The sequence below is a fragment of the Emericellopsis cladophorae genome, assembly GCF_022114955.1.
Source record: "Emericellopsis cladophorae strain MUM 19.33 chromosome Unknown NODE_54_length_149988_cov_118_678836, whole genome shotgun sequence".
Lineage (NCBI taxonomy): Eukaryota > Fungi > Ascomycota > Sordariomycetes > Hypocreales > Bionectriaceae > Emericellopsis > Emericellopsis cladophorae.
Window position 1 is genome coordinate 122,952 of NW_026250979.1, and position 27,037 is coordinate 149,988.

The following is a 27,037-nucleotide window of genomic DNA, read 5'->3' on the forward strand; positions in this document are numbered from 1 at the left end:
CAGTGGTCTTGGAAGCATACTAATTGTAATCGACTTCAGTTCGTGCCCCTGAGCTGGCTGCCCTTACTCAAGTCACACAGAGGGCAGCACAGGGGGCGTCTCGGCGGACCTGTCCAGTGGTAGCCGGGTTTTCTATACGCATCCTACTTCCTATTATAGGTACCTAATAAAAGTTCAGCTTCTTGCGTGTCACTAGTATTTTTTTATGTTGTCAATCTTGGAATTAGTTTCCTATTTCTGGGGGCACTCTAGTCTCGCCATTCCGCGATTGCCGCGTTCCTCGTAGGGAATTGTGGTGGCCACCATCTAAGGAATCGTAGCTAATTACCGCTCCAGCGAAACAAATTCAAGGCCAATCAATGTCTTTTGCAAATCTCATTCCCCAAGGCACCCCTGACCTAGTAGTCCTGGTGCGCATTTTGTTCGCCGTAATCTGCATGGATACGTTGCCGTTCATGAATCTTCTTCTTTAAAAAAAATTTCTTCTTCTTTTTTTCTGGGTCATTCCTCTTCTGGCGGTGAAACCCCTTCAACGAAAACCGAGTATAGCGAGAGCGGTGTGTCCGAAAAGGATACGGCGGTGAGGATCCTGAAGTGCGATGGTGGAGCGGAGAAGTGCATCCGCCGACACGCGCATCGCGCCGTCCAAACGAGAGTATTAGGTTGAATCGTCAAAGAACATGCCTCATGAAGTTTGCGATCGTAAATAAGAACAAGGAAGTAGAAAGAATTGACCTGCACAACGCCTGACCATGCTCCCAAGTTCGTGTTCATGCGTGCTACGCATCATCGTGTGCTGCGAATGTGTGAATGCCTGCTTGCTCCAAATGGAATCGGAAAGAAATCAATATTAGGTGGATGGGATTGCATCGTTCCCAGTCCTGTGTTCAGCCGTGGTTGGAACGGAGCTTTGGATCTTCCTCGTTTCGTGCCTCGGCCGAGTGCGTCGACTCGCAATCCGAACTAGACGTAGATGTGCTCGACTGGGAGGAACCCTCCTCGGTGCCTTCATGGTTGACGTCGTGGCAGTCATGGTCTTGATACGATCCCGAGTTGTGCCTGTTATGAATCTTGCCGAGATCGACAGAGACCTGATCCAGCCTCGCCTTTTTCACCGCCCGCTGAGCTTTCTTCGTGGCGACACTAGCCTCACGTTCAGCCTTCTCAGCTTGGCTCTGCCTGCGCCACATGGACGCATAACGCCCGGCTCTAGAGAGAAGCTCATCGTGAGTACCTCGCTCGACAACTTCTCCGGCGTGCAACACAATAATTTGATCCGCGTGTGTGATTGTCGACAGTCGGTGTCTGTCACGTATTAGTCAGTCTGGGTCCAAGGAAATGTACGGCTCTATACTTACGCGATGATCAAGAGAGTTTTATCTTGCCCAACGCTCCATACATTCTCTTGAATTTCCTGTTCGGTATGTGAGTCCAAGGCCGACGTGGCCTCGTCCAGCATGATGATTTCGGGGTTCTTGAGGATGGTACGCGCAATGGCAATACGCTGCTTCTCACCCCCACTCAATCTCATGCCGCGTTCACCGACGTTGGATTCGTATCCGTCTGGAAAGGACATGATCTTGTCGTGGATCCTTGCGGCTTGACAGGCTTCCTCAATCTCCTGTCGGGTTGCGTCAGGTTTCGCATATTGAAGATTGTACATGATGGACTCGTTGAACAACGTAGTGTCTTGAGGTACGACCCCAATGTTGCACCGTACGGAGTCAATTGTGAGGTCTTTGACATTCTGTCCATCGAGTTCAATGGAGCCTGAGTCGCAGTCGTAGTAGCGAAACATGTGTCGGAACAAGGTCGATTTGCCTCCTCCAGATTCACCGACGAAGGCTGTGGTCGTTCCAGGCTCGCATTTGAAACTGACATTCTTTAGAGCCGGCTTCCGGTAGTCGTATGCAAAGCACACGTTCTTCCACTCAACGCGACCGGTAAAGTTCCTGAGGGGTTTGGCGTGTGGCGTGTCAACAACCGTTGGCTGGATTTTGAAAAGCTCAAGCAGGCGTTCTCCGGAAATCATGGCCTGCTGCACTGTACGATAAAACGTGCCGAAGAAGTTGAGCGGGCCTTGCAGCTGAGTGAGGTAGGAGACAATCGTGAACCACTGCCCTGGCGTGCGGACACCCATAGCCACCTGCCAACCACAAACAGTGGCCGCCAAGACTCTTCCGAGGTTGTACACGATAGCTTGGCAAATGTTCATCTTGACCATGCCGAACTGAACCTTTGCTTCCGCATGCTGAAACAGCCCAACCTTTTCCCTGTAACGGCGAGCTTCGAACCCTTCGGCGTTGAAATACTTGACCGTCTCGTAACTAGAGATAGAGTCGTTCTTCACCGCTTCCTCCTCGCGATCAGCATTGGTCATCTCACGCCGCTGATCAGCCCGGGTGGACGCCATTTTGATGGTCATGTACAGATACCAGCAGGTACCTACAGCATTGATCTCGGCATAGAGCGGGCCGTACTCAAAGTAGAAAACAGAGATGGTCAAGAGAAGGTCAAAAAGCATGGGAAACACCTGGAAGGTGACCTGCTCGAGGAAGTTGTTAATCGATGAGCCCTTGTTGAGTGCGGAGAGCACCTCGCCCGTCCGCTTTGACAAGTGGAAGTCCAGGCTCAGTGAGTGAACATGGTTGAAAGCCGCGGTCGTCAGCCCACGGTAGGAATACTGAGAAACTGGAATCCAAAGCATCGAACGCAGAGCGCCGAGAAGCCCAGATTGTCCTTGGAGGGTCCAGAATGCGCCCAGGATCATCATGTCGGCGAGTGGGAACGAGTCAAGGGTCAAGGGGTTGCCTGCCTTGACATCTTCGACGGCCAAGACAAGTTTGTCCACGACCCGTCCGATCTGTCGAGGTACAGCGACGTTGACAAGGCGCTGAAGAATGACAAGGATGAAGCAGAGCAAGACGTTCAGTTGCAGCTTTCTAGAGTCCTTAGGCCATAAATATGGAAAAAAGAGCGTGTAGCCGCGCATATACTCCCACCAGGTTTTGTGCGTTAGCTTTTTTTGACGATAAAAAGCCGCACCATCATCGCCATCCTTGCCTTGGGCCGTTGGCTTCTTGGCGTTGGAAATGGTACGGCCTCGCTTCCGTCGGCCTTGCGCATCATGCTTCTTGACTGTCCCGTTGACAACGTGGTCGCCATTGGACTCGGCGTCACCGTTCGGATGACCATTTTGCGAATCATATGATCGTCGATGCCCATTCAGTAGGGGAGTTCGTTCGTTTTCCGAAGGGCCGTCCTCGAGCGTCGACTCCGATCGACTACATGCCTTGTTGATCCAGGCAGATCCAAAAAAGCCGCATAAGGCCAATAGGAACAGCATACGTATTAAATACAGAACGAGATCGACTTTCGCCCAGTAGTCTAAGCAAGTCTCTCTGCTGCGGGTCCTGGCACCAGGGGCGTATGGCTCACGGTCAGCGTGGCATTCAACGGCAGCTTTGTAGGTCGTAGTGGCGATTGTGATTTCGCCGGTAAATGCCAAGATCCACACTGTAAGATGCACAACGTTGGGCCCCTTGCGCCAGTCGAATAGCGAGACGAAAATGTAGAGGTGGAAGAACGTGGCACCAAGGAGGTGAACCTGCATGAAAGAGCGTCATCAGCATTTGGAGCGTGTCACGATGCACGTGTCCGACGGCGGAGTTCGTCGAAACACTGAGCGCGGGAAGAGTGAAACGTACCACCGACCATTCGCCGCCCCAGCTCAGCCCTGATTTGGACCACCGATATGGATCGTCGTACTGGAAGGCATGACGGGCGACCAGTACGTCGCTGGCAACGTAGGCGAGGAATACACCGGCTGCTAGGACTCGAAAGACGTTCTTTGCCAGTAGTCCGAAATGAGGACCGAGTTTGCGCTCTCCATCATCCTTCTTCCTGGTGCGTGTGACGGGAAGAGGCTTACCTCCTGGGCCTTTGACGGTGGACTCGACAACGTCATCTGTCTTCTTCGCGTTGTAGACACTGTACCAGGCAGCTAAGCCTACGAACGCGATTAGGAGGATGGCCGAGTATAAATACTGCGTCCGACGGAGGACTCGATCGGAGAGGTAGCTTTCGTCAATCGGCGTGATCGTGTGGTTTTGGCCATTCGGCGAGCCCAGTGCGGCCTGAGCCGGCCCAGAAGCCACCATGCCGGGCTGCTGTTGGAAGCTGATGTCAGTATTGGTATGCTCTAGGGCATGTGTAGATCGGGATTGAGGATCAGATAGCTGCGACTGTGGCAGCAGGCTCGGCCGCGACCAGAGTTGACGTTCCCGTTGCCGACAGCCTACTGCTGCACAGACACCTGGCACACCTGGCGTGTACGTCGGGTGGGAATGACAGTGGTGCACAGGGCAGATTCGCGGACGATTGAGACTGGGACTGTGATATAGAGGGCTCTTGCCACGGGGCTTTGGTATTCGTGACTTCGTAGTAGCGAATGACGTACAGGCAGGGCAGAAGCGAGCGTCAAGGTTCCTATCTCCAGGACGGAACCATGATAATTTCGAGTCAATCCGCAGGCAGCAAGAAACGAATGATCTCGCGGGTGGTCGGCGGAAAAAAGAGAGGAATGGATGGCGGGAGTGGACAGAAACAGACGCGGGTCTGAAGAATGGTTGAAGAGGGTTTGACTCTGAAGTGAAGGTGAAGAGCAGAAGAGGTCGTGATTAACTGTTTGAGGTTAGCCTTCTGGTACCGACAAGGTACCGCTACCGTGCATGCAGTGCTTTTGGAGGGGCAGGCAGGGAATCCACCCACATCTGGAGGTCCGCCGGGCCCTTGTCGAAGCAGGTCACGATGGAGTCTGCAGGTCGGTTGGGTACTTGGTTGTGATGGGATGTCCGGCGGCGAAGTGGTGTGGCCTCTGTGGTGCGGTACGAATGCAGGACATGAGGTGCGTGTGGGCCCCAAAATGACACACGACGTATCCATAAAGCCACATGGAGCTCACACCCAGCAGTCAACCCGTGCCTACATGTACATGCGTACGTATCTATATGTCCAGTCTATCATACAGCAATTCAGGAGTATAAAACTCATTCACGACAGTGAGGCTCACGATCTCACGAACACTGGCACAACGCGTACTCAACCGCCCAAGCCAAGGGAGAGTTGTTTGCCAGACAGGCACGGCAGGTGCATACCGCACTGGACTGAGATGGTGCTTCTCACTGCCGGACTCGACCCGACCAGCTCGGGCGTACCTGCCTTTCAAAAGCACATGTATATATTACTTGTAGTCCTCTCACCTCACTCTCATCAGGCGACGTGAATACGAATTGGAAGACAGTAGAAATTAGGCGGGAAATATTTCGCTGCAAAACGGACTAGAATCTGGACCCCGGAACTCCATGTCCTAAGACTCTCAACTGGCCACTGACCAGGCACCGTGACCATGCGCACACCTTCGCCTGCCATACTAGCCAAGCTAAATCAAGCCAGATTTCCAACAGTTCGGTTCCTGGGGCCTAGGGATCTACTTTATACATTTGCTCTTGTCGCTATCAGTGTTGCTTAGATTATTTCTCTCGAATCTAGCATTTATGTGACGTGACAAAGAGTCATTCATTATATCACTTCACCCTCAATCACCTGCAGAGGAGCCCTTCATCATTGCCCCCGGCTAAGCGTTCGATCGATGTCGAGTCGAGTCGGGATGAGGTCGGTCCACAAAATGACAGGGGTTTGTCGACTTTAGCAGCTTAGCTCCTGTTGTTGCAGTTGCCTGGACGGACCCGGGCTGCACAAAGCGAGCCCCACAGCTCCAGGTCCTGTGGTGCACTGTCCCCCAGACTAAAATACATCCCTTATCAACTAGCACATGCGTACGGAGTGCAATTGTACAGTACAGCTGCACCACTCAAAAAGGTGAAAAGGGGTTATGGATCTCAGCCGGCAGATTCCGATGGCGGCGTGTACATTGGAATTGCCAGCTCGCCAATGACCTGGCCAGAACAGCTCATATAAAGCCACAGCTGAGCGCACCGGCGCAGTGTGAAGTTTGCGTCTTCCAGACTCCGTCGATGCGTCTGCACGGCCACCAATCACGGGTCTCAATCAGCCACTTGCCTTGTAGCGAGAGGCGGCAGTGCTGCTGCAGTCCTCGGCCGATGGGCTGGGCTAGCCGCCGCCGATTGCACCATACCGTTTTCGCGGCCTGTGGGTGCGATGGTGAGGTGGTGCCAGTATTGATTAATTGTCCATCACAGCACCAGTATTCCATCCAGGCTTTTAATAAAGCAGCTGACTTGCATAGTGGCAACAGGGATTTAACATAGACTGGTTCGATGGTTTCGTGACCCTGGAGCCATCCAGCTCAGTTCAGTTGAGCCAGTGCTTGGTCGTTGTCGTACTGTACCTTGCCTGGAAGAGGTACGTGCCAGTCATCTGACGTGCTACCATCAAAGAGACGGAGGATTTGCTTTGCTTCCGCGCGGTGCCGACACACCAATACAATCACCTGATGAAGGCCTCCACGTTTATCCACGGCATATGCGACCTTGACAGAGCCCAGAATGCATGATAACGTTCGTGTAATACGCAATGAGACTGATGAGTCAACCCCTCCAAAGACACGCGCACTGCCACTGTTAGGTGGGGCAGCAGTCGAGTCTTCGGCGTTGACGCGTCGAGCTCAACGCTCGTGAGACGAAGAATCTCACACTCATGCCTCTTGGCGTCTTGTGGCGTCTCTGAGACACCCTTGCTTCGGCTACCAATGGATCGAAGGCGACAGTGGCGGCGGGAGCAATGGCCACGCGCCCAACATCGTAGCGTCTTGCGCCTCGTGACTGGCATCGATGACGATGGATACGCTGAGCTTGGTCACTGGTACGTGTGAGTGTACGCGGTCTTTTGGATTGCTGGATTGATGGAAGCCCAACGATCCGTCCCCGTCTCCTGTATCATATGAAATCTCTGGTCATGGCTGACAGGTCCAAGTTTCGCCGTGCACACGGGTTGGTTGATCATCAGCCCGAGCTCAGGAGCATGAGCTCCGCAAACATCAAGCCAATCGCTGCCCTTGATTCGATGAAGCAGACATCCTGTTGCTCAACGGTGAACGGGGCCAATATGACCCACGGCAAGGTTGCCCATCAGAGACATGGGAATGCTTTGTGGAACACTACCTCACCGGTTGCTTACAGATGCTGCACATCGTCTCTGAGAGTGACATCAATCCACAGATGATTGGCAACAAGGATGGATGCCGATGGCTTGCTGCTATCTGCAAGCCATGTCTAAGATGCTGCCGCCCGCATTCTCTCAAGGAGTTGTGCATCATGCATGTCAATGAGTTTCACTACATTCCCACTGGGCAGAGATTCAGACCCATCTTGTCGAATCATCCTCTACGGCGCAGGTGGCCGAGGTTTCCTGCTTCTCTCCATGCCTGCGCATTGCCTGTTGCATGGTGGGTGGTACTCTTTGCGCCCATTGTTTTGCCTGTGTGTTGCAGCGTAACGCTCGACGGAAGAAGACGAGCTACTGATATATGCCTACAAGTATCTCTCGAGTGGAGGCCGCCGCCCACATGTCAACCCTGACAAAGACGTACCAAGTCAGCGATGCTGGTATGTCAAATTCACTCGCTAGCACATGTAGCGTACGGATAGTCGGCCAGTTTGCGTCGTTGGGCAGGCTGAAGTGTTGGACAAGCAAGCCACGCGCGTTGTGGAACATCTACAGCTACGCTCTCTAGATGTCGCCGCTGACAGTTGCTTTCGGACGCCCTTGCTATCTGCACGGCCTGGTTCATTTCGACTCTGTTTCGGACTCCAGAACAATCCATATTGCAAGCGGCCGTTGCAGACATGGAGGCCCTTGTTATTGGCGGATGCATACGTGGCATGTTCAAATACTGTCGGGCGAAGACGTAAAGAGTGTCACTGACCCAACGCCATCCAAGTGCCACACTACAACCGCCTCATAATATTGTTAGGTACATGGACAGGACGCCCAAAAGCCGGTCGCGACATACACAAGCCAGTGGCTCGCGCTGCGAAGATTGAAGCCCCGAGCCTGGAGCTACTACATAACACGAAGCTTTGAGGATCTGCATACCGCAGGCTGCATCACACCGAGTGGATGTGCTCCAACCCCACCACCCCAGCATAGCTGGTGGTCGTCCTCCCGGGAGATGCTATGATCGGAAGGTTATCTGATTCCATGTAACACATGGTTCTGTAGCATGTCCCGGCCTGGTGCATCGGATCTCGACTCCCACAACAGCCGTGAAATCTCGACAAAACTGTTCGGGGCGGGCGGTGTCTGGCTTGGGGCCTCTCATCTTCTAATCAACCTATCCTGGCCTGCGTTAGACCCCTTGGGTGATCGCAAGCTACCCCTGCGTCTGATGCTCTGAATTCCGCCGAGGGGCATGGCAATCGTCGCTCCGTCAGCAGGGGTGCACGATGCCGGCGCCAGCACGTACGCACTCATGCTTCGGTGACCGTACCTTACGACATTCACCTCGGTGGTCGCTCATGTCTGCCCGCATTGAGTCACGCATGACCAATCTTGATTCTGCCGGTTGACTCGGCAGCGTTGGCTGTGCCCCGGAGGATAGTATGCAACTAGTAGACCTTGAAATTTCGTGCCGTGCCGTGCCGTGTCGCCCAAACGAGTACTACTCTACCCAACTCTAGGCTCTTTGCACAATGCAGATAGAGAAACGCCACAACTGGAAAGTATGGGAGGCCGCGCACATGGCACATTTGCCAGATCACTTCGCAAGACTATTAAATCACACGGGAAACTGGCATGGCCATAGGCTACGCCATGCTGAAAGCAGTCAGGGGAATTGTCGCATAGCTCGATCGATAAGGTGCGGCGAAGAAATAGGTATGTCTGGACTCTGGGCGGGGCCTGTTGTTGACAGGAAGCTGGGGAACCTGGAAAGCCAATCCTCTGACCCCAGAAATACTAATTGACGGACGGCTAGCCGCTCGGGTACTTGATAATTGATTGCTATATCGGTGAATTCCTTATCTTGGGGGGGGGTCTTCTGCTAGAACCTGCCGAGGCGGGTTGCGGTCTACGGACGACAACAATCAGTTTGAGCATGGCCAATCGAGCCTATTCGACATGGGGGCTTGTTTTTCGCGCCAAGGTCTGGTCAAGTCCGCGGCTCTCGATCCTTTGTGACCCTGTCAATCCGGATTATACAAGTGGCCGGCACATGCGCCTTGCCACTGGTTGGAAGCTCACCATGCTATCCGCGGTCACCGCCATTCCTACATGTAGGCGACCGGTGAGGCTGCAGGCGTTGTCGCCATGTTATCCTCTGACTCGCTGGTGTGCACGTTGTCGCCTACCTGTAAATGCTGGCGGCTATCAAATGGAAACTTCTCGATCGGATTTACAGAGCTGGTGTCATTGGATCGCATCCACTCACCGGGTTGCGGCCGTTGGATTTCATCACCATCGCACGCCGGGTTTTATTTCCATCTCTGCCTTACCTTATTGGTGACAATGCAAGCGACATGGATATGCCCCGGCATGCTGTCAAACTGGGCTCCGAGACTTGAGAGGCTGAGATGGCTGCGGCAATACCCCCGAGCCACGCATACCACCTGGTGCTTCCCCATGTCAATGGTCACTGATGCAGTGATGCCGTACGGATAGCAGTCCCTTCTGATTGCTCTACGGACCGGTATTATGGGCGAAGCAATCCCTCGAGAAGAATATCCTTGTGCGACGTCAACGCTTCAAAATGCTCATCATTGCCCAGGTCACACTCGGAAATGGCGGACTGGTGTTTCCTCTTCTCTCATGGAATCCCGCCATGACATAGCGTCCAACGCTATCCCATCTCTACTAGCCAGTGCCAGAACAGTCAAGGAGTACCCCGGGAGCATTCCATTGACTCGGCCAATGGGTAGGTTAACCAGAGAATTTAGTTTTGAAAGCAGGTTCTTCACAGGTACAAAGAAGACACTTCGTGGTGGAACCTGCCCTCACCAACCATATCAGACGATGACACGTAGCGATAGCTATTGCGGAACGGGCATTCGGACGGATTCGTCTCTTGCATCCTGTTTGCTTCAGCTCGGACTGGTGCAGCTTTGGCGATCCATCCAACCATTGACTGTGTCTATGCAACATCCGCAACCAGACCACACCGTGTCCAATGCACCAAGAGGCATGATATGCGAGGGCAACCTGACGCTGCCTGATGTTGTGGATTTGGTCAGGCTCAAATGCAACGGATGGAACAGGAGAATGACAGTTGAACTCTCGCGCCCAACGGATGACTGACTGGTCACCGAGCTGTCTCGTTGTACGTGACCTTGGAACGGTCTGTCATCTTCCGACCGCAGCATCGCGCGCACGCAGCGATTACCCACAAGCGCACGACCACGCGCTCCAGTCTCTTTGGCGAATACTTGTACGTAGAGGGGCGGTCAGCTCCATCGTGCATCGCGGGGCTCCAAGATAGGACCAAGCTCATGCTAGCCAAGAGCGATGAAACATGGATTGAGTAAGGTTAGCTGGAGCCGCCATCTTGCTTTTGATTGCAAGTTTCGATGTGCTTCTTCTTCTTCTTGTTGTGTTCTATCAATCCAGCCACAGCCTCCGAATTGCTGCTCACCGCCCTCAAGCAACAGCCATAGGGCGCGGTGGCTTGTCGGTTCCCTGCTCTTTCTGACGACGTAGTGAGACTTGCTTTTGCGCTTGGACGGGTGCATTACCTAGGTCTCCTAAAGGCGACCAACTTTCCGAGGGGCCCGCGGCTGGCACGACTCATGTGATGCGTGTAGCTTTAGCATGACATTTGTTCGGTCACCGCGTCACACTGGAAGGGTTTCTTGGGCGAGTCGATCCATTGCAGCGAATGCAGTGTGCCTTGAAGCGGTCGGTCTGGCGTTCTCATCAAATAGCGAGGCCCGCCTAATGCTGCCGGTCCAAAGTTGTCGCTCCTCACGTTATTTGAGAGTCTTTCTTTCTGTTCCTGACCGTGCGTCTTTGTCACCTCGGGTTCAGGCCTGAGACTGTACGATCGATTGGTGATGCTCAAGGTTCTTGTTGGAGGCATGGTTTAGATCCTTCCAAATTCTCAAAGGACCGAGCCGCAGACTTCTTACACTCACGACAAGTCATATTGATCCTGATGGGCACGGGTTGACCTCAAACGCCACTATTGCGGCCTTCCCATAGCGAGGCCGTCATCTCCACGAGTGTGAATAATTCCATCAACGACTATCTTAAAGTGAACAATCACCGAGTGTTGATAGTACCGCGGTCTCTTTTCTGGCACTCGAGTGTGTCTTGGAAGCAAGGCTGTGTCCAGTCTGCAAGGACGAGTATTAGATCCAGAGCCCAGGCTTGGAGGAAGATTGTCGTTGTCCCGGCGGTGGGGTCATGTTGGATCCCTTGCGCACTCGGGCGCTGTGGAAATTCGTATGTCTGATGTTTTGCAAAATGCTTAGCAAAAACAGGAAAAGCTATCGCCAATGCCGTTGCCGTTGCCGTTGCCGTTGCAGTCAAGTATCACTATCTAGTCACATGTCCAGTCGTTGATCCAACTCCGGGGCAAGCCCACCTCAGGCAAGGGAGCTACGTGCCTGTCTGCCCCACCTCTGTGACCCTCAGCCTTGCCTCACTGGCGTCTCCCGAAAACCTCCCCATCTCAGCCTTGCCACTATTACACACCACCAAAGCGACCATTGGTAGCAAGCACATCACCAAGCTCGTTTCTAAATCCACACCTGCGCACAGCTCTTCATCACCGCAGCACAAGTCCACCTGCTGCAACGCACTTAGTTAGAGAAGAATCCACAAACCCCGCTGAGCCACCGCAGCCGATTTCGACTCGTCAACGCTCCTCGCCTACGGGCCACCCTTTGCGATTGACAGACACGTCGTTCTCTCAATATATACTACTCACGGCTCTTGCCACAACGAACCACGGCCTAGCTGGCTCCGCCAGCGTCCGCAGAAGCCATGGCGAATTCTAATCCCTCCACACCCGTCAAAGTGCCCTCGTCGGCGGCATCATATAGTAATGGCGTCCTCGACCCCGACATGCGATCCCAGATCAACACAATCCTCCTCAGTGACGGACACGCTACAAAGTATGTCGCCCAATAACTTCTATGTCTCGCTATAATCTCCCTCCCCCACCGTCGCGCTCCTGACTGACTCGATCGGTCTAGAATCCAAGAAGCCCTATTGCACTCTTTGCACGCCTCCCCGTCCAACTGGCCGACCACCCTGCGCAGCCACGCCCTGTCCCTCCTACGGTCGGGCGAGATATCCACATACCCTGAGCTTCTCCGACGTGTTCTGTCCGATGTGCGCGCCGAGTCAGATGTGTCTGTCCACCCGGTGTCAAACACGAACGGCACCAACGGCGACAAGTCGAAGCAGGCAAAGGGCCCCAGTGGCGACAAGGTCAGCCTGGCGATTCCACAATACGTCATAGACGAGGCGCTCCGCGTCACCCGGGAGAGTCTCGAGAATGTCTGCGAGGTGGATGAGAACGGCAATGTTTGACGGTGTGGCTCGCCGCGAGCGAAGGCGGTGAGCGAGACGGAGGGCAAGGGGCACTCCCAGGACTAGAGGCGTGTTGGGGGGGAGAGAAGGTGGTTCTAATGGTGCGCGGAGGGCATGTCCATTGAAGCTCAACGTTCGAGCAGATTGCACAGCTGACTGTATGGAGCCCGCTGTGTGAAGGGGAAGATGACGCTGGCACGGCTACAAACGATCCGACACGAGTTACGCGAAATTTCAACTGTCTATAGTAATCGTCCTTCTATGGACAAACATGATGGAGACATGCTTGCAACCTTGCTTGAGTAAATGCATCGTGAAATTCATTCATTTCTATCATTGGGGTCGAGTCTACCGAATTATGTAGCAACACAATCTGCATACTAGGTGACCTCGTCTGCGGGTACCCTGCATAGCCCGCCATGGTTCACCTCCGTACACACCAACTCCAGCGTGACGAGGTTGCTCCTCGTTCCGACAGACGTGAGTGCAGATGGTCTCGCGTAAGTGTAGAATACAAAGGATTGAGTCTCTTCATCCCCGAACATGCATGCACCCTTTGCTTAGTTGTAGAGGTCGTCATCGTTACCGGCATCACCAAAGGCATTGTTCGAATCACCTCCGGCAGCGGCCTCGTCACCCTCGGGGAATTTGAAGAAAGCGCCGGGGCCGGCGCTCTTCATTTGCTGGGCAAAGGCTTCGTAACGGCGCACCTCGACGTCAGTGACCGAGCGACGAGCCATCTGCATAGCCTCCTGGAAGTGAGCTTTGGTCAGTTCAGGCACGGCGTCCTCAACGTCCTCATCGACCTCCATTTCGTTGTCGCCAGCGGCCTCTCGAGCCTTGGTGCGCTCAATATCAGCAGTGATGGCCTCCTTGATGGCAATCTTGACGGCACGCTGGGCAATGAAGGCCAAATCGGCACCGGAGAAGCCGTGGGTCTTGGCCGCAATGTAGCCAAGGTCGACGTCGTCGGAGACAGGGGTCTTGCGAAGCTGAGCCTTGAGGATGCCGAGACGACCAGGCTCATCGGGCAGCGGCACGTAAATGAGAGAGTCCAGACGTCCAGGACGGCAAAGTGCAGGGTCAAGCTGCTCAGGACGATTGGTCGCACCAATGACGAAGACATTCTTCTTGGACGTCATTCCGTCCATTTCTACAGCATGTTAGGTACGCAAGGTTTGACTTTGGGGGATTCTTGATGGAACTTACCGGTGAGCAGTTGGTTAACGACACGGTCAGAGGCGCCACCAGCATCACCCATGGAGCCGCCACGAGCCTTGGCGATTGAGTCGAGCTCGTCCAAGAAGACAACGCAAGGGGCAGCAGCGCGAGCCTTGTCAAAAATATCACGAATGTTGCTCTCCGACTCTCCGAACCACATACTCAACAGCTCAGGGCCCTTGACGGAGATGAAGTTGGCAGAGCACTCGTTGGCAACGGCCTTTGCCAGCAGCGTTTTACCGGTACCCGGAGGACCGAAGAACAAGACACCTCGCGATGGCGACATGCCAAACTTGAGGAACTTCTCTGGATGATCGACGGGGTATTGAACGGACTCGCGGAGGTCCTGCTTGACACCCTCGAGACCACCAATATCTTCCCAGCGGGTGTTGGGTACCTCGACAACAGCGACCTCGCGGAGTGCAGAGGGGTTGGATACGCCAAGGGCAAAGCGGAAGTTCTCCATGGTTACACCAAGCGAATCCAAAATCTCGGCGTCGATGGTATCCTCGTCAAGATCAATCAGATCCATCTTCTCACGGATTTGTTGCATGGCAGCCTCCGAGCACAGGGCGGCCACGTCAGAACCGACATAACCGTGTGTCTCAGAGGCGATCTGCTCCAGATCGACGTCATCACCGAGCTTCATGTTCTTCGTGTGGATCTGGAGGATCTCAAGACGGCCAGTAGGGTCAGGGATGCCAATGTCGACCTCGCGATCGAAACGGCCGAAACGACGCAGGGCAGGATCGATAGAGTTGGGACGGTTGGTGGCGGCCATCACAACGACGTTGGAGCGAGCCTTCATGCCATCCATCAGAGTGAGGAGCTGGGAGACGACACGACGCTCAACTTCACCATTAGTCTTCTCACGCTTGGGAGCGATCGAGTCGATTTCGTCGATGAAGATGATGGCGGGAGAGTTCTTCTCGGCTTCCTCGAAAGCCTTGCGCAGATTCGATTCGGACTCACCAGCCATTTTGGACATGATTTCAGGGCCATTGATGAGGAAGAAGAAAGCACCGGTCTCGTTCGCAACAGCACGAGCCATCAGAGTCTTACCGGTACCAGGGGGGCCGTATAGCAGAACACCTCTCGGGGGCTTGATACCGATGGACTTGAAAAGTTGCGGGTGACGGAGAGGAAGCTCAACCATCTCACGAATCTGAGCCATCTGCTTGCGGCAGCCACCAATATCGTCGTAGCCGACCTCGTTCAGGTTGTTCTCCTCCTCGTCGCGCTCAATTGGATCGCCTTCGCAGTGGATGACTGTGTCCTGAGCCACTATACCGTACTCTGGAGGATCAACCTCCACCACTTTAAACTCCACTTGCCTCATGCCTCCACGTACTATGAAGAGGTCTCCTTGGCGCACGGGCCTGTACGCTTCCCGGAAGTACGGGGCGAGGAAAACATCGAAAAGAGAGCCGGTGATACCCTCGACGGTGTCGGCAATGGGGAGGACCGCGATCCGCTTAGCCTGAAGAGAATGTCAGTGTCGGCGTCACCAACTGTCGTCGGAGTCACGTACGTATTTGATATCGGGGCATGGGTGAATGGTGATCATATCGCCATGCTTGACCCGAAGGTTGTGACGAACAACGCGGTTGATGCGGGCGCTACCATCGTCGAGCTCGTCGTCTGCGAGGACGATAAGAACGGTGTCCTTGCGCTTCTTTCCACGGACCAGAACAGTATCGCCACGGAAGAGCTGCAGTGTGTCCATCGTAGCCTCTGACAGGGCGATAATGCTGTTATCGTCGTTTGTGGCATCGGTAACCCTTGACCAACGTTAGCTCATCTCCACGGCTGTGATGTAATGACTCAAATACGCACATCAACTGATTATCCTTCTTCTTCTTCTTGAGAATCGCGGTAGACACATCATTCTCCTAGACCATGTTAGTACCCTCGATGCGGTCATACACCTGCGTGAGACAAACATTCTTGATGGCGGAGCCAGAAGGATCACTACGGTGTTGTTAGCATGTTGCGAGCCTTTGGCACAGGACGTAGGGCGCAAGAATTGCAATCGCTTGGTGTAGAAACCTACGTCAAGTTGACCTTCTTCTTGTCCTCCTCGGGAGCCATCTTGGTGTCGAATCTGCTTAGTTGCAGCTGTGTGGTTGATTATCGTGCGATGTTCGGAACCGGGCACCTGTCAAGTCAGAGGTAGCAGGTGAGGCGGTCTCGTGAACGTGCGAAACAAGAAGAGCAGTGATTTGGTGACGAATTTGCTGTGAAGAAATGTGGGAAGGAAAGAAAAGGGTTTGATGGTTGAAGGTGTGCAGATCCCAAGCTGTCCTCACAGGCAAACAGCTGGTTGACGAGTTGCAGAGGTGACGGCGAGGCAAGGCCGGCGGGCCAATGATCTCACCGTGAGTGCTGAGCGGGGCGGAATATCAATGACGCGCAGGGTGCACGACAGGGTCTCGGTACCTGCATTCACGCTCAACAAGGCGGTGCTCTCATGTATATCCGTAGTGGAAGGCGGCAGAAGCTTCCACCTCCGGTGCTGACAGCGCCCAGGCAGAAGACGGACGACGCAACCACCTGGACGGAGTCATGGAATCTGGACACATGCATACCTTGGAAGATGCCTATGTCCGCCAACCATCACGTCGCCGTGTTTTACAGGCCTCGATTTTTTTTAAGCACTGGCAGCTGACTCACGGCTCGAACATTCGAGACTTACAAAAATGCTTTACTAAACGGCCCACTGTTCACAGTAAGGGCATCGTGAATAGTAAGCGGTTGGCAAGTCTCACAGGTGACCAGGTGACTTCTCAACAGTGTCTATCAAGCTCCCGTGGCTAGCGTGTGTCATTCATCTTGATCGAAACTACTGTTGAGATGCCGTACGAAGGCTTCTCTTAATCTGTCGCTAGCCATGTTGCCCACCGCCTCTAGGCCAATACCACCCCGATTCAGACCAACAAAAGCTCTTCTAAGCCTCTGCAGCTGGGGCAGGCCAACCTTTTGACCTACGGGCAAATTTACGACAAGGTTCTCCTTGCCTTCAGCGGTCAATGGTACCTTGACTTCGCCGCCACCTTCGTCGTCTTGCTGGTCCAATATTCGTTTGACGACATCTTGTGTCTCACGGTCAAGTACGTAGAGATAGTCACCGCCCTCATTTCGGCCCCTTTGCAACGTAGCCTGGTTCGGTTGGATGACCTTGCGTCCTTCCCCAGCGATCGAGTCCCACAAGGTATCGAACACCTCTCGTGTTTGGTCCTCGTTGTCATCCCACACCAGGGCGAAGAGCGGGCTATCCCACCGTGTCATAGGATTCGGCTCCTCGTGTCGGAAAACAAGATTCTCCCAGTTTCCTGGGTCGTACGGTTCTGGCTCGCCCTCGGCGAGAATGTGCCCGGCCTCTTTCCGCTTCAGTCTCTCCTCATTGATCTCTTTCGCCTTGTCCTTGGCGCAGCCAATCTGCAGGATACAGCTTGGGGTCCGCACTGCCTTGGCCTCGCAGTGCAGCTGATAACGCCATCCTTTAATGTAGTTCAAGCCGTCGAGGATGACGATGTCCTTGTCGCTCAGCACCCGCTTCACGGCACCGTAGATGGCAGCTCGCGCATCCTTCTCCGAAGCGTTAGCTGATCGCGTATGAGCCGGGACCTTGTCAGGCGAGAGGTCGTAAACGCTTCGGGATATCGAGAGGCTGTCGTCTGAAATGAAGTGCAGGCGATACTTGGTGTCAATGATGCGCTTCGCAAGGTATTCGTGCAGCTGTTTCGAGCGAGTCGTCTTCCCTGATGTCGGCCATCCGGTCACAATGATCAGCTGCGAGAAATGTGAGTAACGTTCATACCAAAGCCATCAGGCTGGGGATGTTACCGGCATCGCAGCATTCAGATCGTGCAGAAAAGTGCTTTCTCCAAAGTTGGGTCAAGCGTGTGGAGGGGCCGAAGCTTGGTCACTTCGTGCCCCGCCAACCCGTACAAGATTAATTCAATGTGCAAGCCACACCGACGTCAGCATATCTGGTACGTAGAACAAAACACTGTCGAAACTGTCTTCATTTTCCATTTATAACTCACTGCCAATACGCGTCTGGGCCTTTTGCGCACGTGTTTCGACTGCGAGAGATGGGCGCCAAGACTGGCGCCAGGGATCTGACCAGTTTCGGACATTGATTCGAGCAAAACCATAAGGCTGTTGCAAGGCTTATTTGAACTCCCACTCTCTCGGAAGACGGCATCGCAGCGACTGCCGTGCAGGACCAGGAACATGATGGATCCAGGCTGTCAGCACTAACACTTGACAGATCCGCTGGACGGGGAACGCACGCACTACTCCGTACGTTGGTTCTGATCACTCTGATTCGTCGCTGTTCCCCGAGTCCGTGACGACAGCTGAGAAGATGAAGTGAGACCATTCCACAAGGAGCAAACGTTTCGAGGCGAGCCTCAAGCTGGAGTTGTCGGATATCAAGCAAGAGGTACCAACCCACCCAGCCATAGTGATAGGGCTGTCGCGTGTGGCAATGTCAGATTGTATTCACAGTTTCTCGGAAAGCGGCACCTCAAAGTGGGCAGTGTTTCTTGATGAAAGGCCTCGTTGCTGACGCGCCCTTCGAAATATTCAACTCAGCGACGCAAGGGTGCTTTGGCTGGCAATGAGGTGATCATGTTGCTTCTCTATAAATATGTTGGGTATCTGCATCGATCCCCAGCTCAGCTCTCCAATGCCAATTCACTTGCTCACGTTTCCATCGCTATCATCAGATCACTTCCTCCCCCTAATCTACAAGTACCATGCCTCGTTCGCTTGACAAGTATGATCACATTTCAATTGCAGAAGTCACCATCTACGCCTTCTTCCTGGTAGTTGGCATCCACCTCTGCTTCAAACATGGCGTCTGGCGCACCACAGGATGGGTCTACCTTGTCATTTTCGCCATCGCCCGCATCTTGGGCGCGGCGCTTCGACTAGCCACAATTTCAAACCCTAGCGACGTCAGTCTCTACGTTGGCTGGCAGGTACTCAATGGAGTCGCTCTAGGTCCTTTGATGCTGTTGCTTCTTGGCATGCTCGGGCGTTGTTACGACTCGATCAATCGGCAAGGACATGTTATTGTCAGACCCTTATATCAACGCCTCATCAGGCTCACGATGCTTTTGGCAGTCATATTTACCCTTGTCGGTGGCGCAAACTCGAATATGACAATGCAAGGAGGACATGTGCAGGTTTCGTACGCAACACTGAGCAAGGCTGGCATAGCCCTGATGGTCCCGGTCTTCGCCATGGTCATCCTTGTTACCACCATTGCCCTTTTAAACCAGGGATACATCTCACAAGGAGAGCACCGCATCTTGTTCGCCGTTTTTGTTTCGATACCGTTTGTGGCGGTCCGCCTCGCATACTCATGTGTTCTCGTTCTGGGCGGACATCAAGGGTCAGCTTGGCTGTTTCTTGGCTCAAGTGTGATCATGGAGATGCTGGCGGTCCTGATCTGCGAGGCCGTTGGTGTGACTCTCGCAAAGGTGCCTCATGCGCCCAAGGAGGATCATCAGTTGCGAGAGCGGCGCACGCGCGCATGAAGGCTCAATGAGCGTTGAAAAGGACAGGGCCAGACTCCCAGAAATGTACCTGAGGCTTGTCGTTCTGTTGCTCTGTACGACCTCCTCGGTTGCTTTGGCCTGGCAGACTATTGAAAGTCGGTTGGTGGAGCAATGCGGCGAACTCGGAGGGTGCTGGTAGATTTTGATCAATGCGGACCAAGTCAATTTGCTGCTGATAACTGCGTGAAAGTCTTATCTCGATTCAAAACAATTGTATAAACAAACGCAAATGGTATAATTATGCCAAAACCACAAGCAAGCCTCGGAACTGCTTACCTAGTACCTTTGCTTACATGACAACGCAACAATGCTTCTCAAGCTTTTTGAGTAAGCGAGGCAAGTGCTTCTTGACCATCTCCTCCACTTCATCCTGCTGCTGATCCTGCTGCTGCTGGTGTCCGCCATGGTGTTGCCCGCCGTGCTGCTGTTGACCACTGTGAGGCGCTCCGGGGTAGCCAGATTGACCGCCCTGGCCACCGTGGTAGACTGGTACTTCCTGCGGCCCTTGCGGCTCGCCTCCTTGCAAGTTGATGAAGATCCTTCCCGCGTTCTCCTCTGTCCGGTAGTTCAGACCCATCTCCCGGCAGAGTTCCTCGACCTTGGGTTTCAACTTCTGCACGTGGCCGTCAGAATGATTTCCTTTCCCAACGATGGCGTGAAGATGGTGTTGCCCCGCAGCTTGATCAGCGCGAATGCGCTGCTCGAGAATCCGCTCGGCCTCTTCGACAAACTGGCCGTGGAGGTCAATGACATCAGCCTCATTACGGCCGGCAGCATTGTTCTCGCGGAAGATAAATTCAGACGCTTGGCGGTTGTAGTCGTCCATTGTCGCGTCATGACGTTTGCCTTGGTTGGACAGCTCTTTAGCACCGGCACCATCTCCGTCCTCGTAGGCTTGCCTGGACTGGAACTTTGTCAGATTTGGATGCAGCCGCGGTGAATGGCGGGACGAACACGTCGGAAACAGTCGTTGCGCTTGTCCGCCTCAGCGCGCGCTAGATCGCGCAGACGATCGTATTCGCGCTCAACATCGTCCTCGTTGCCATGGCCGCCAGCGTCTCGGTTCAGGGCTGTCATTGTGTCAGTCAATCCTGCTCTGCTGGGTAGCCAAGGGGTTTGGCAACGGAGCTTACCTCGACCGCCTAGCCGCGACATCTCGAAAGCCATTGCGGTTGCTGCGTACGTCCAACGCACTGTCTATCGGCCCTGCGCGTTGTTGCGTGCGTGAAATCTGCACCTAATAACGCCGGCCAGCCTTCGGACGAGGACTGCGCAGGTCGTTGGAGAGGAGGTGAGAGGTTGGGTCTGAATGCAGGGGTCAGGGCAAAATGGCGGGACTACAGCCGATCAGCGAGATCCAGAGATTCTCACGGTGGACCCTTACTGGGCCTTGCAGAATGCGGCGAGAATCCAAAGAGCGTACCGCCGTACACACATGACCTGGCAGACTGGCTTGTACAACTTACAAGCAGTTGACGAGCTTTTTCAGATTGCCTTTTCGGTTGCAACATGCCTACGTGGCACAAGTTTTCGTGCATGAGGACTTTACACGCGTCTTCATACTATACACTTAACGACACGTCTCGCCGAGAAGCCCATTGGCAGGATCTCGAGAAACACACAACTCATCTAACTGTCCCTGACTTGAGTCTTGATGGACTGCTGCTCACTGGTTTTGCTACGGCTTCTGCTTGATACTTACACCGACCCTGTATTTATCACGACGGCAAGTCAGTCACAGGAATCGACATACTCGTCAGAAAAGGTACCGAGTTGCGAGTCTTCTTTTGCAGAGTACGGAGTAGGTACGGCTATAATTACGTAGCAAACTCCAGATTACGGGGAAGTGATGAAGGCTGCTGTGCGTTGGAAATAACTCGGCGGTAAGTTTCAGCTCTGATTACTTCTTTATATCCGTACAAGCCTAGCAACGCCAGCTCTTGGTAGTTTTAAACTCCGCCATAGCCATGTTGCTGTACGGGTATTGATGCCATCAACCTATCCGTACAGGGCTGGACCAAGAGCACACATTTAGTTGTTGCGCGCGTGGGCCTTGGGACTTGCGACTTGCGCTGGTTCCGCGATTGCACAGCGCGTGGAAGATTGGAATAGGCTTCACGATTTTCGTACTGCCAAGCCCGCTCTCCAATCCCCATCAAATTTCGTGCAGATCTATAGGCTGTTGTCGGATGTTAGCGTGGCAATCCTGGTCAGGAGAGATGGTTGCGGGGACGCTTTTCTAACCATCTGGCATCAATGACTCGCATTTGTGGCTCCAGGAAATTTCACAGGTAGTGATTATAATTAATTGAGCCATGGCCCAACGGATACATGAGCCTCCCGTAGCGGAGCACTCGGGCAGATGCGTCTCTCACCGCGCCGTGATGGGGTCTTCCAAGCGACTATTGAAGCACCAGGCGAGTCACGACCTCATTTCTGGGAAATTCTCTCGCCTCGAATACAACCCCTGGGCGAGTGTCGATTTAGTAGCGGCTTCGCGCATGTCACTGGGAAAGGCAACAGGTCCCTGTTGAGTATCCGTGCTTGGACTGAAACGGCAGGTTGCCGCTGTTATGGGCCATGGCGAGGCAGCCGGTTGACCTTCAGAGCTGGTGGTAATGCCTGTGTGGATGAACAAACTCCAGTCTGTCTACCCAAGCGGCTCTTTCGATGAGTGCTTGATTCGTAACTGGCTCGCAAATTTCAAGCATCCAGGACCGAGGAACTTTTTTTTTTTTTTGAGATTGGTAGCCTCGCAACTATTATATGTCCCGACACTCATCGCCTCCGCAAGTCTGTGCCTACCGTAGATCGATGAGGACATACTGAGAGTACTCGCACAAATCTCCCCCAGTTTCTCCTCTTCAATGCCCACTCTTCTGTTTCCACAAGGAGTTTCCGGCTTGATCATTCAGCTCTAGTGGCCGTTTAAGTTGTGAACGCAAGCTACAAGCGTTTGCGAAGCTCGAATCGATTGAACGCGTTGAGAAGCCATGTTAGTTGTACGTAGGAATGCATCAGTCCGTGGCGGGGATGCTTAATTACACTGAGCTGGAAACGAGCGCGCCTCCTAAATACTGGAGCTCATATCGCATCACTCAGCTTCAATTGGCCGCAAGTGTAGGCTAGCAGCTCGGCTCAGGAGTCAAGGCTCCTGGTCCCACTGCCAGGGGCTCCAGTCCCGCAACGGGCCTCTACTCCTCTAGGCTCTGGCTCTCTGCCAGTAACACCCCACTGAACATCGTGGCGCTGTGTCTGACTCTGCGATCAGGGGCAGCGCGGAACTGAGGACTGGGTGTGGATCTGCGACACTGAGGGCGCTGTACGACGGCGAGGCTCTTTGCACTTGATGTTTTTCGCGAAAGGCTCACAACAACTGGCGTATCAAAGAGTTTCATGGCAGCATTGCCATAACTGCAGTCTGAATAATGGTCAATGCTGCTTCATGATGTTGAGTAAGTAATTACTGAGTCAATATAGTCTAAAACACGTATGCGACGCCGCGATATGGGAATGACTAGGCAGAAATCATAATGATCCGATCTACGTTGAAGAAATGGTGATGCCGACGCACTGTGCATCCACACAGAAACAGCGAGTCACGCCTGCATTGGGACAAGAGCATACAGTGCGCCGGAGCTGTGGAAAGAACGTCGCATGATACTGCCCAGAAACCTTGGCCAAGAAACCCGTTTTGAGAAGGACAACGGCCGCTGGAGGATAGCCTGAATAGGGCAGTCATTGTAGAATCCAGTACCTCCGTACGAAATGCCCGTCCGAAGGCCATGATCCGTCGGTCTTGACATGGGTAGCGCCATGAGCGGGAGCGTTCAGTGAATCGTGGTGTGTGTGGAGCCTAGCGCACTGTCGCCTGCTTGTCCCAGGCGAGCCTAGCCAATCCAATCTCCAACCCCAAGCTGTCGCGCAATCCATTCATTTCCCTCCAGTCCTTGGTCTGACCTTCTTTGTCGAATCTCCTCCCCTTCCTCCTTGTCTATTTTCTTACTCCCGTTCTCGATCCTCGTCCTACTCTCAACCAACCAACCAACCGAGTGACCGACAGACCGAACGGAAACCCTCCCTTCCTCATCATCACCAATCTCTTCAGTTAGGCGTGTATGCCAACGCTCGTCCTGTCATCGTCAATAGTATTGGTGAGTTCCGTTGCCTTCTTCCCCTGAGCGATTGACATGGCACAATGTCGGCGACCCATGCTTTCCTCCGCCGCAAATCGATCCACGCGCCACTCGCAATCGTGACAGATACTTCAAAAAGGCCTATTTGTAGCCGTCGATTGCTTTTTATGTACACTGAAGAGTACTGCGGGCGTGTTTCGCAGCATTGGGCGCTCGGGCTCTTTCTTACCTGCTCGCGCCGGCAACGACGGGGGTCTAATGCCAGACAGCTAACACATACCCCTTGCTAGGTTCGCTGACATCACGATACCACTGTCTGGTCAGCTCGACGCGATTTCAAGTTATTTTCCCAGCGCGGACCTGAGAAGGCCAACTAATCGACAAGATGGGTTGTGGCATGAGCACTGAAGAGAAGGAGGGCAAGGCCCGCAACGAGGAGATTGAGAACCAGCTCAAGCGCGACAAGATGATGCAGCGCAACGAGATTAAGATGCTGCTTCTGGGTAGGTCTCACACAGCATGGGCGCGTGTTCAATTACTAAGTGCGGTCAGGTGCCGGTGAATCCGGAAAGTCGACGATCCTCAAGCAGATGAAGCTCATTCACGAGGGAGGCTACTCTAGGGACGAGCGCGAATCGTTTAAAGAGATCATTTTCAGCAACACCGTGCAATCGATGCGCGTCATCCTTGAGGCCATGGAGTCCCTCGAGCTGCCGCTGGAGGATCAGCGCATGGAGTATCACGTCCAAACCATCTTCATGCAGCCTGCACAGATTGAAGGAGATGTCCTGCCTCCTGAGGTTGGCAGCGCCATTGAGGCTCTATGGAAGGATCGTGGTGTGCAAGAGTGCTTCAAGCGCTCGCGCGAATACCAGCTCAACGATTCGGCGCGATAGTGGGTTGCACAAGTGCCTAGTATGGGTTTAATTGTCGGCTAACATGGTCAGCTACTTCGACAATATCGCCCGCATCGCGGCTCCGGACTACATGCCAAACGACCAGGATGTTCTCCGATCGCGAGTGAAGACAACTGGTATCACTGAGACAACCTTCATCATCGGCGACCTGACCTACCGCATGTTCGACGTCGGTGGTCAGCGGTCTGAGCGCAAGAAGTGGATCCACTGCTTCGAGAATGTCACAACCATCCTCTTCCTAGTCGCCATCTCCGAGTACGACCAGCTTCTCTTCGAGGATGAGACCGTCAACCGTATGCAGGAGGCTTTGACTCTGTTCGACTCGATCTGCAACTCTCGGTGGTTCATCAAGACCTCCATCATTCTGTTCCTGAACAAGATCGACAGATTCAAGGAGAAGTTGCCCGTCAGCCCTATGAAGAATTACTTCCCTGACTACGAGGGCGGTGACGATTACGCGGCGGCTTGCGACTACATTCTCAACCGCTTCGTTAGCTTGAATCAGCATGAGACCAAGCAAATCTACACGCACTTCACATGTGCAACTGACACCACCCAGATCCGGTTCGTCATGGCTGCGGTAAACGGTATGTAACATCGACGTAAACTCACCATGGCAAGACGCTCACTATGGCAGATATCATCATTCAGGAGAACCTTCGCCTCTGTGGTCTTATCTAAACGACTTCTCTTCTATTGCAGCATGAATACCCTTTTGAGACATTTATAATAATCACGAACAACAAATGGGCCACAGGAGTCACGGCTCATGACATTTCCTTGTACTCCTTTGGCATACACGAAGGACGAGTGCCCTGGATGCTTCTACGATACCCGCTTGTAACCCGACTTTCAATGTACGAGGCGTCGGGGGCGTTGTTGGCTGTGCCAGTCACCTCTGCAACCCTCCAATTGTCGGGTGGGCTGTCCTGTCACAACCTCGTGGGAACTGCTCTGTATCACAACAAGAACCACAACAAGAACGATTTAAACCCCTTTTTTTTTTCGGCGATTGGAGAACAAGCAAGGTGCGAATGAGTGGTGGGGATAGGCGGCTGGCTACTGGGAAGTGGTTGACGCGAGGCTCCGAAAGGGCTCCTTGCAGGGAACATGGCAACTCGCGGTCGCGCAATCGAGCAACATGCGTCCACCCATGATTGGGCCATGGTCGGATGTTATCTACTTTGTTTAATCACGAGGCCTTTCTCTACATTGCGCGCGTTCAGGTGTCTACATTAGGATTTGCAGTATCGGCGTTACCTCGTTTTTTCCTATCCACTTGTTTCACGTCTATCGATAGTCTCAGGATCAAAACCACATTTGGGAATATCGCAGCGTTGCCCTGGGCTTTCTTGAGTAGGTAGAGAATACGATTACCCATTCCTTCCTCTGCAAAGCCTCGAAGCAGGCGTACTGTCACCCTCAAGCATTGCTAGCCACGTCTGCGCCTGTGATATGCCTCGTGTCCCTTAGCCTTGACCTTGCACACGGCCTTGCGTGGGTGGATTAACTCCAAAGACCGGGCGCTTGCAGCTGCTTCTGCTGGCGGGTAAGGCTTCCGACGACCACGGGTATGTTCCCAGTACTGGCGGCCGGTGTATCGTTGGCTCATTGGCACAGGATCGCCGTACCAGAAACTGTCCGTTGCCTGTCAGGGGCACTTGTCAGCGTTCATGTTCAACTAGGGGCACGGGAACAACTCACAACCTCTGCGGTCTGCGCTGCAATTCTCAGAGGATCAGTGGCGAGGAGTTGTGCGTTCTCTGCAGGATTTGCCAGGTACTTGGGTTTTTGTAAGCACTTCTTGGCCCTTTCCACTCGCGCTATGCTCTTCTCTGCTGCTCTGGCTTGGCGAGCGTAGTCAGATCCCCATGATGGTTGACCCATGAACGGGTCCAATTTCTGTAGGTGCTTTGGGGAGGGCTTCGTACACGCGGCCACAGTCCTAGTTTTCCGTGCCTTCGGACTCAGTGCTACTGGAAGTGCTCTGTCTCTTCTCGGAAATTGCTTTGCCCAGACAGCCTGTCTAGTAGACCGGCGTGCCCTACGAAGTGCACTTGGTTGTGCAGCACTTTCACCTGGATTTGAGCTTGAGAATCCGGGGCCTAGATTTGTCCCAGCAGTTATAGATGCTAGATATGGATACGTAGTCATGGAACCTGAATCTGGTCCTCGGGTCGTGGGATCCGGTTCTGGCCTCAAAACCCCGGAACCTGCATGTGGTTCTGGGGTTGGGGGAGGCGAACTACGGCAGTCAGTAACATCTTAATGCCGTTTTGCGATGTGCTGGTTTCAAGAGTTGTATATGATGGTTTTCGGATGTGCAAGGGGCAAGAAAAGGGGCAATGTCTCTAACAGCTGCATGGTAACATGGACGCGCATGTGGCCGGTGGTTCGTGCATTGGACGTGTTGACGGTGCGAAGATACCAAAAAAAGATTGTTTGACTCACAAACAATGAGGGATTCTTATGGAGTCAGAACTGGATGGTGCTCTATGGGGGCCAGTAGCCACGCCGTTGGTGTCGGAGCTTGACATATTCAAGAACTCCTGGATTCAGTCTTTCCGAAAGCGGGAAAATAATATGAGAATGAGTGAATGGACGAATGGACGAATGGACGAATGGACGAATGGACGAATGGACGAATGGACGAATGGACGAATGGACGAATGGACGAATG

General features: G+C 53.5%; 5 protein-coding genes across 5 annotated transcripts; 2 read left to right on the forward strand and 3 right to left on the reverse strand.

The window, feature by feature from the left end:
• Positions 1–887: 887 nt before the first annotated feature.
• Positions 888–4,160, reverse strand: J7T54_004524 (Heavy metal tolerance protein-like protein; the record flags this gene model as incomplete). Its single annotated transcript, XM_051509110.1, has 3 exons — positions 888–1,305; positions 1,359–3,607; positions 3,708–4,160. 3 exons carry the CDS (start codon positions 4,158–4,160, stop codon positions 888–890), a joined length of 3,120 nt encoding a protein of 1,039 aa, XP_051359884.1.
• Positions 4,161–11,958: 7,798 nt separating this feature from the next.
• J7T54_004525 (uncharacterized protein) lies at positions 11,959–12,510 on the forward strand (the record flags this gene model as incomplete). Its single annotated transcript, XM_051509111.1, has 2 exons — positions 11,959–12,089; positions 12,171–12,510. The coding sequence occupies 2 exons, from the start codon at positions 11,959–11,961 to the stop codon at positions 12,508–12,510; spliced, it is 471 nt and encodes a 156-aa protein (XP_051359885.1).
• Positions 12,511–13,070: 560 nt separating this feature from the next.
• J7T54_004526 (uncharacterized protein) lies at positions 13,071–17,873 on the reverse strand (the record flags this gene model as incomplete). The annotated part of the gene is made up of 8 exons (XM_051509112.1): positions 13,071–13,663; positions 13,720–15,211; positions 15,263–15,512; positions 15,568–15,623; positions 15,675–15,702; positions 15,785–15,849; positions 16,720–17,523; positions 17,781–17,873. 8 exons carry the CDS (start codon positions 17,871–17,873, stop codon positions 13,071–13,073), a joined length of 3,381 nt encoding a protein of 1,126 aa, XP_051359886.1.
• A 1,720-nt stretch (positions 17,874–19,593) lies between these two features.
• Positions 19,594–20,471, reverse strand: J7T54_004527 (uncharacterized protein; the record flags this gene model as incomplete). Its single annotated transcript, XM_051509113.1, has 3 exons — positions 19,594–20,208; positions 20,259–20,374; positions 20,438–20,471. The coding sequence occupies 3 exons, from the start codon at positions 20,469–20,471 to the stop codon at positions 19,594–19,596; spliced, it is 765 nt and encodes a 254-aa protein (XP_051359887.1).
• Positions 20,472–23,825: 3,354 nt separating this feature from the next.
• On the forward strand, positions 23,826–25,038 carry J7T54_004528 (Guanine nucleotide-binding protein alpha subunit; the record flags this gene model as incomplete). Its single annotated transcript, XM_051509114.1, has 4 exons — positions 23,826–23,943; positions 23,993–24,335; positions 24,388–24,944; positions 24,995–25,038. The coding sequence occupies 4 exons, from the start codon at positions 23,826–23,828 to the stop codon at positions 25,036–25,038; spliced, it is 1,062 nt and encodes a 353-aa protein (XP_051359888.1).
• Positions 25,039–27,037: the final 1,999 nt, after the last annotated feature.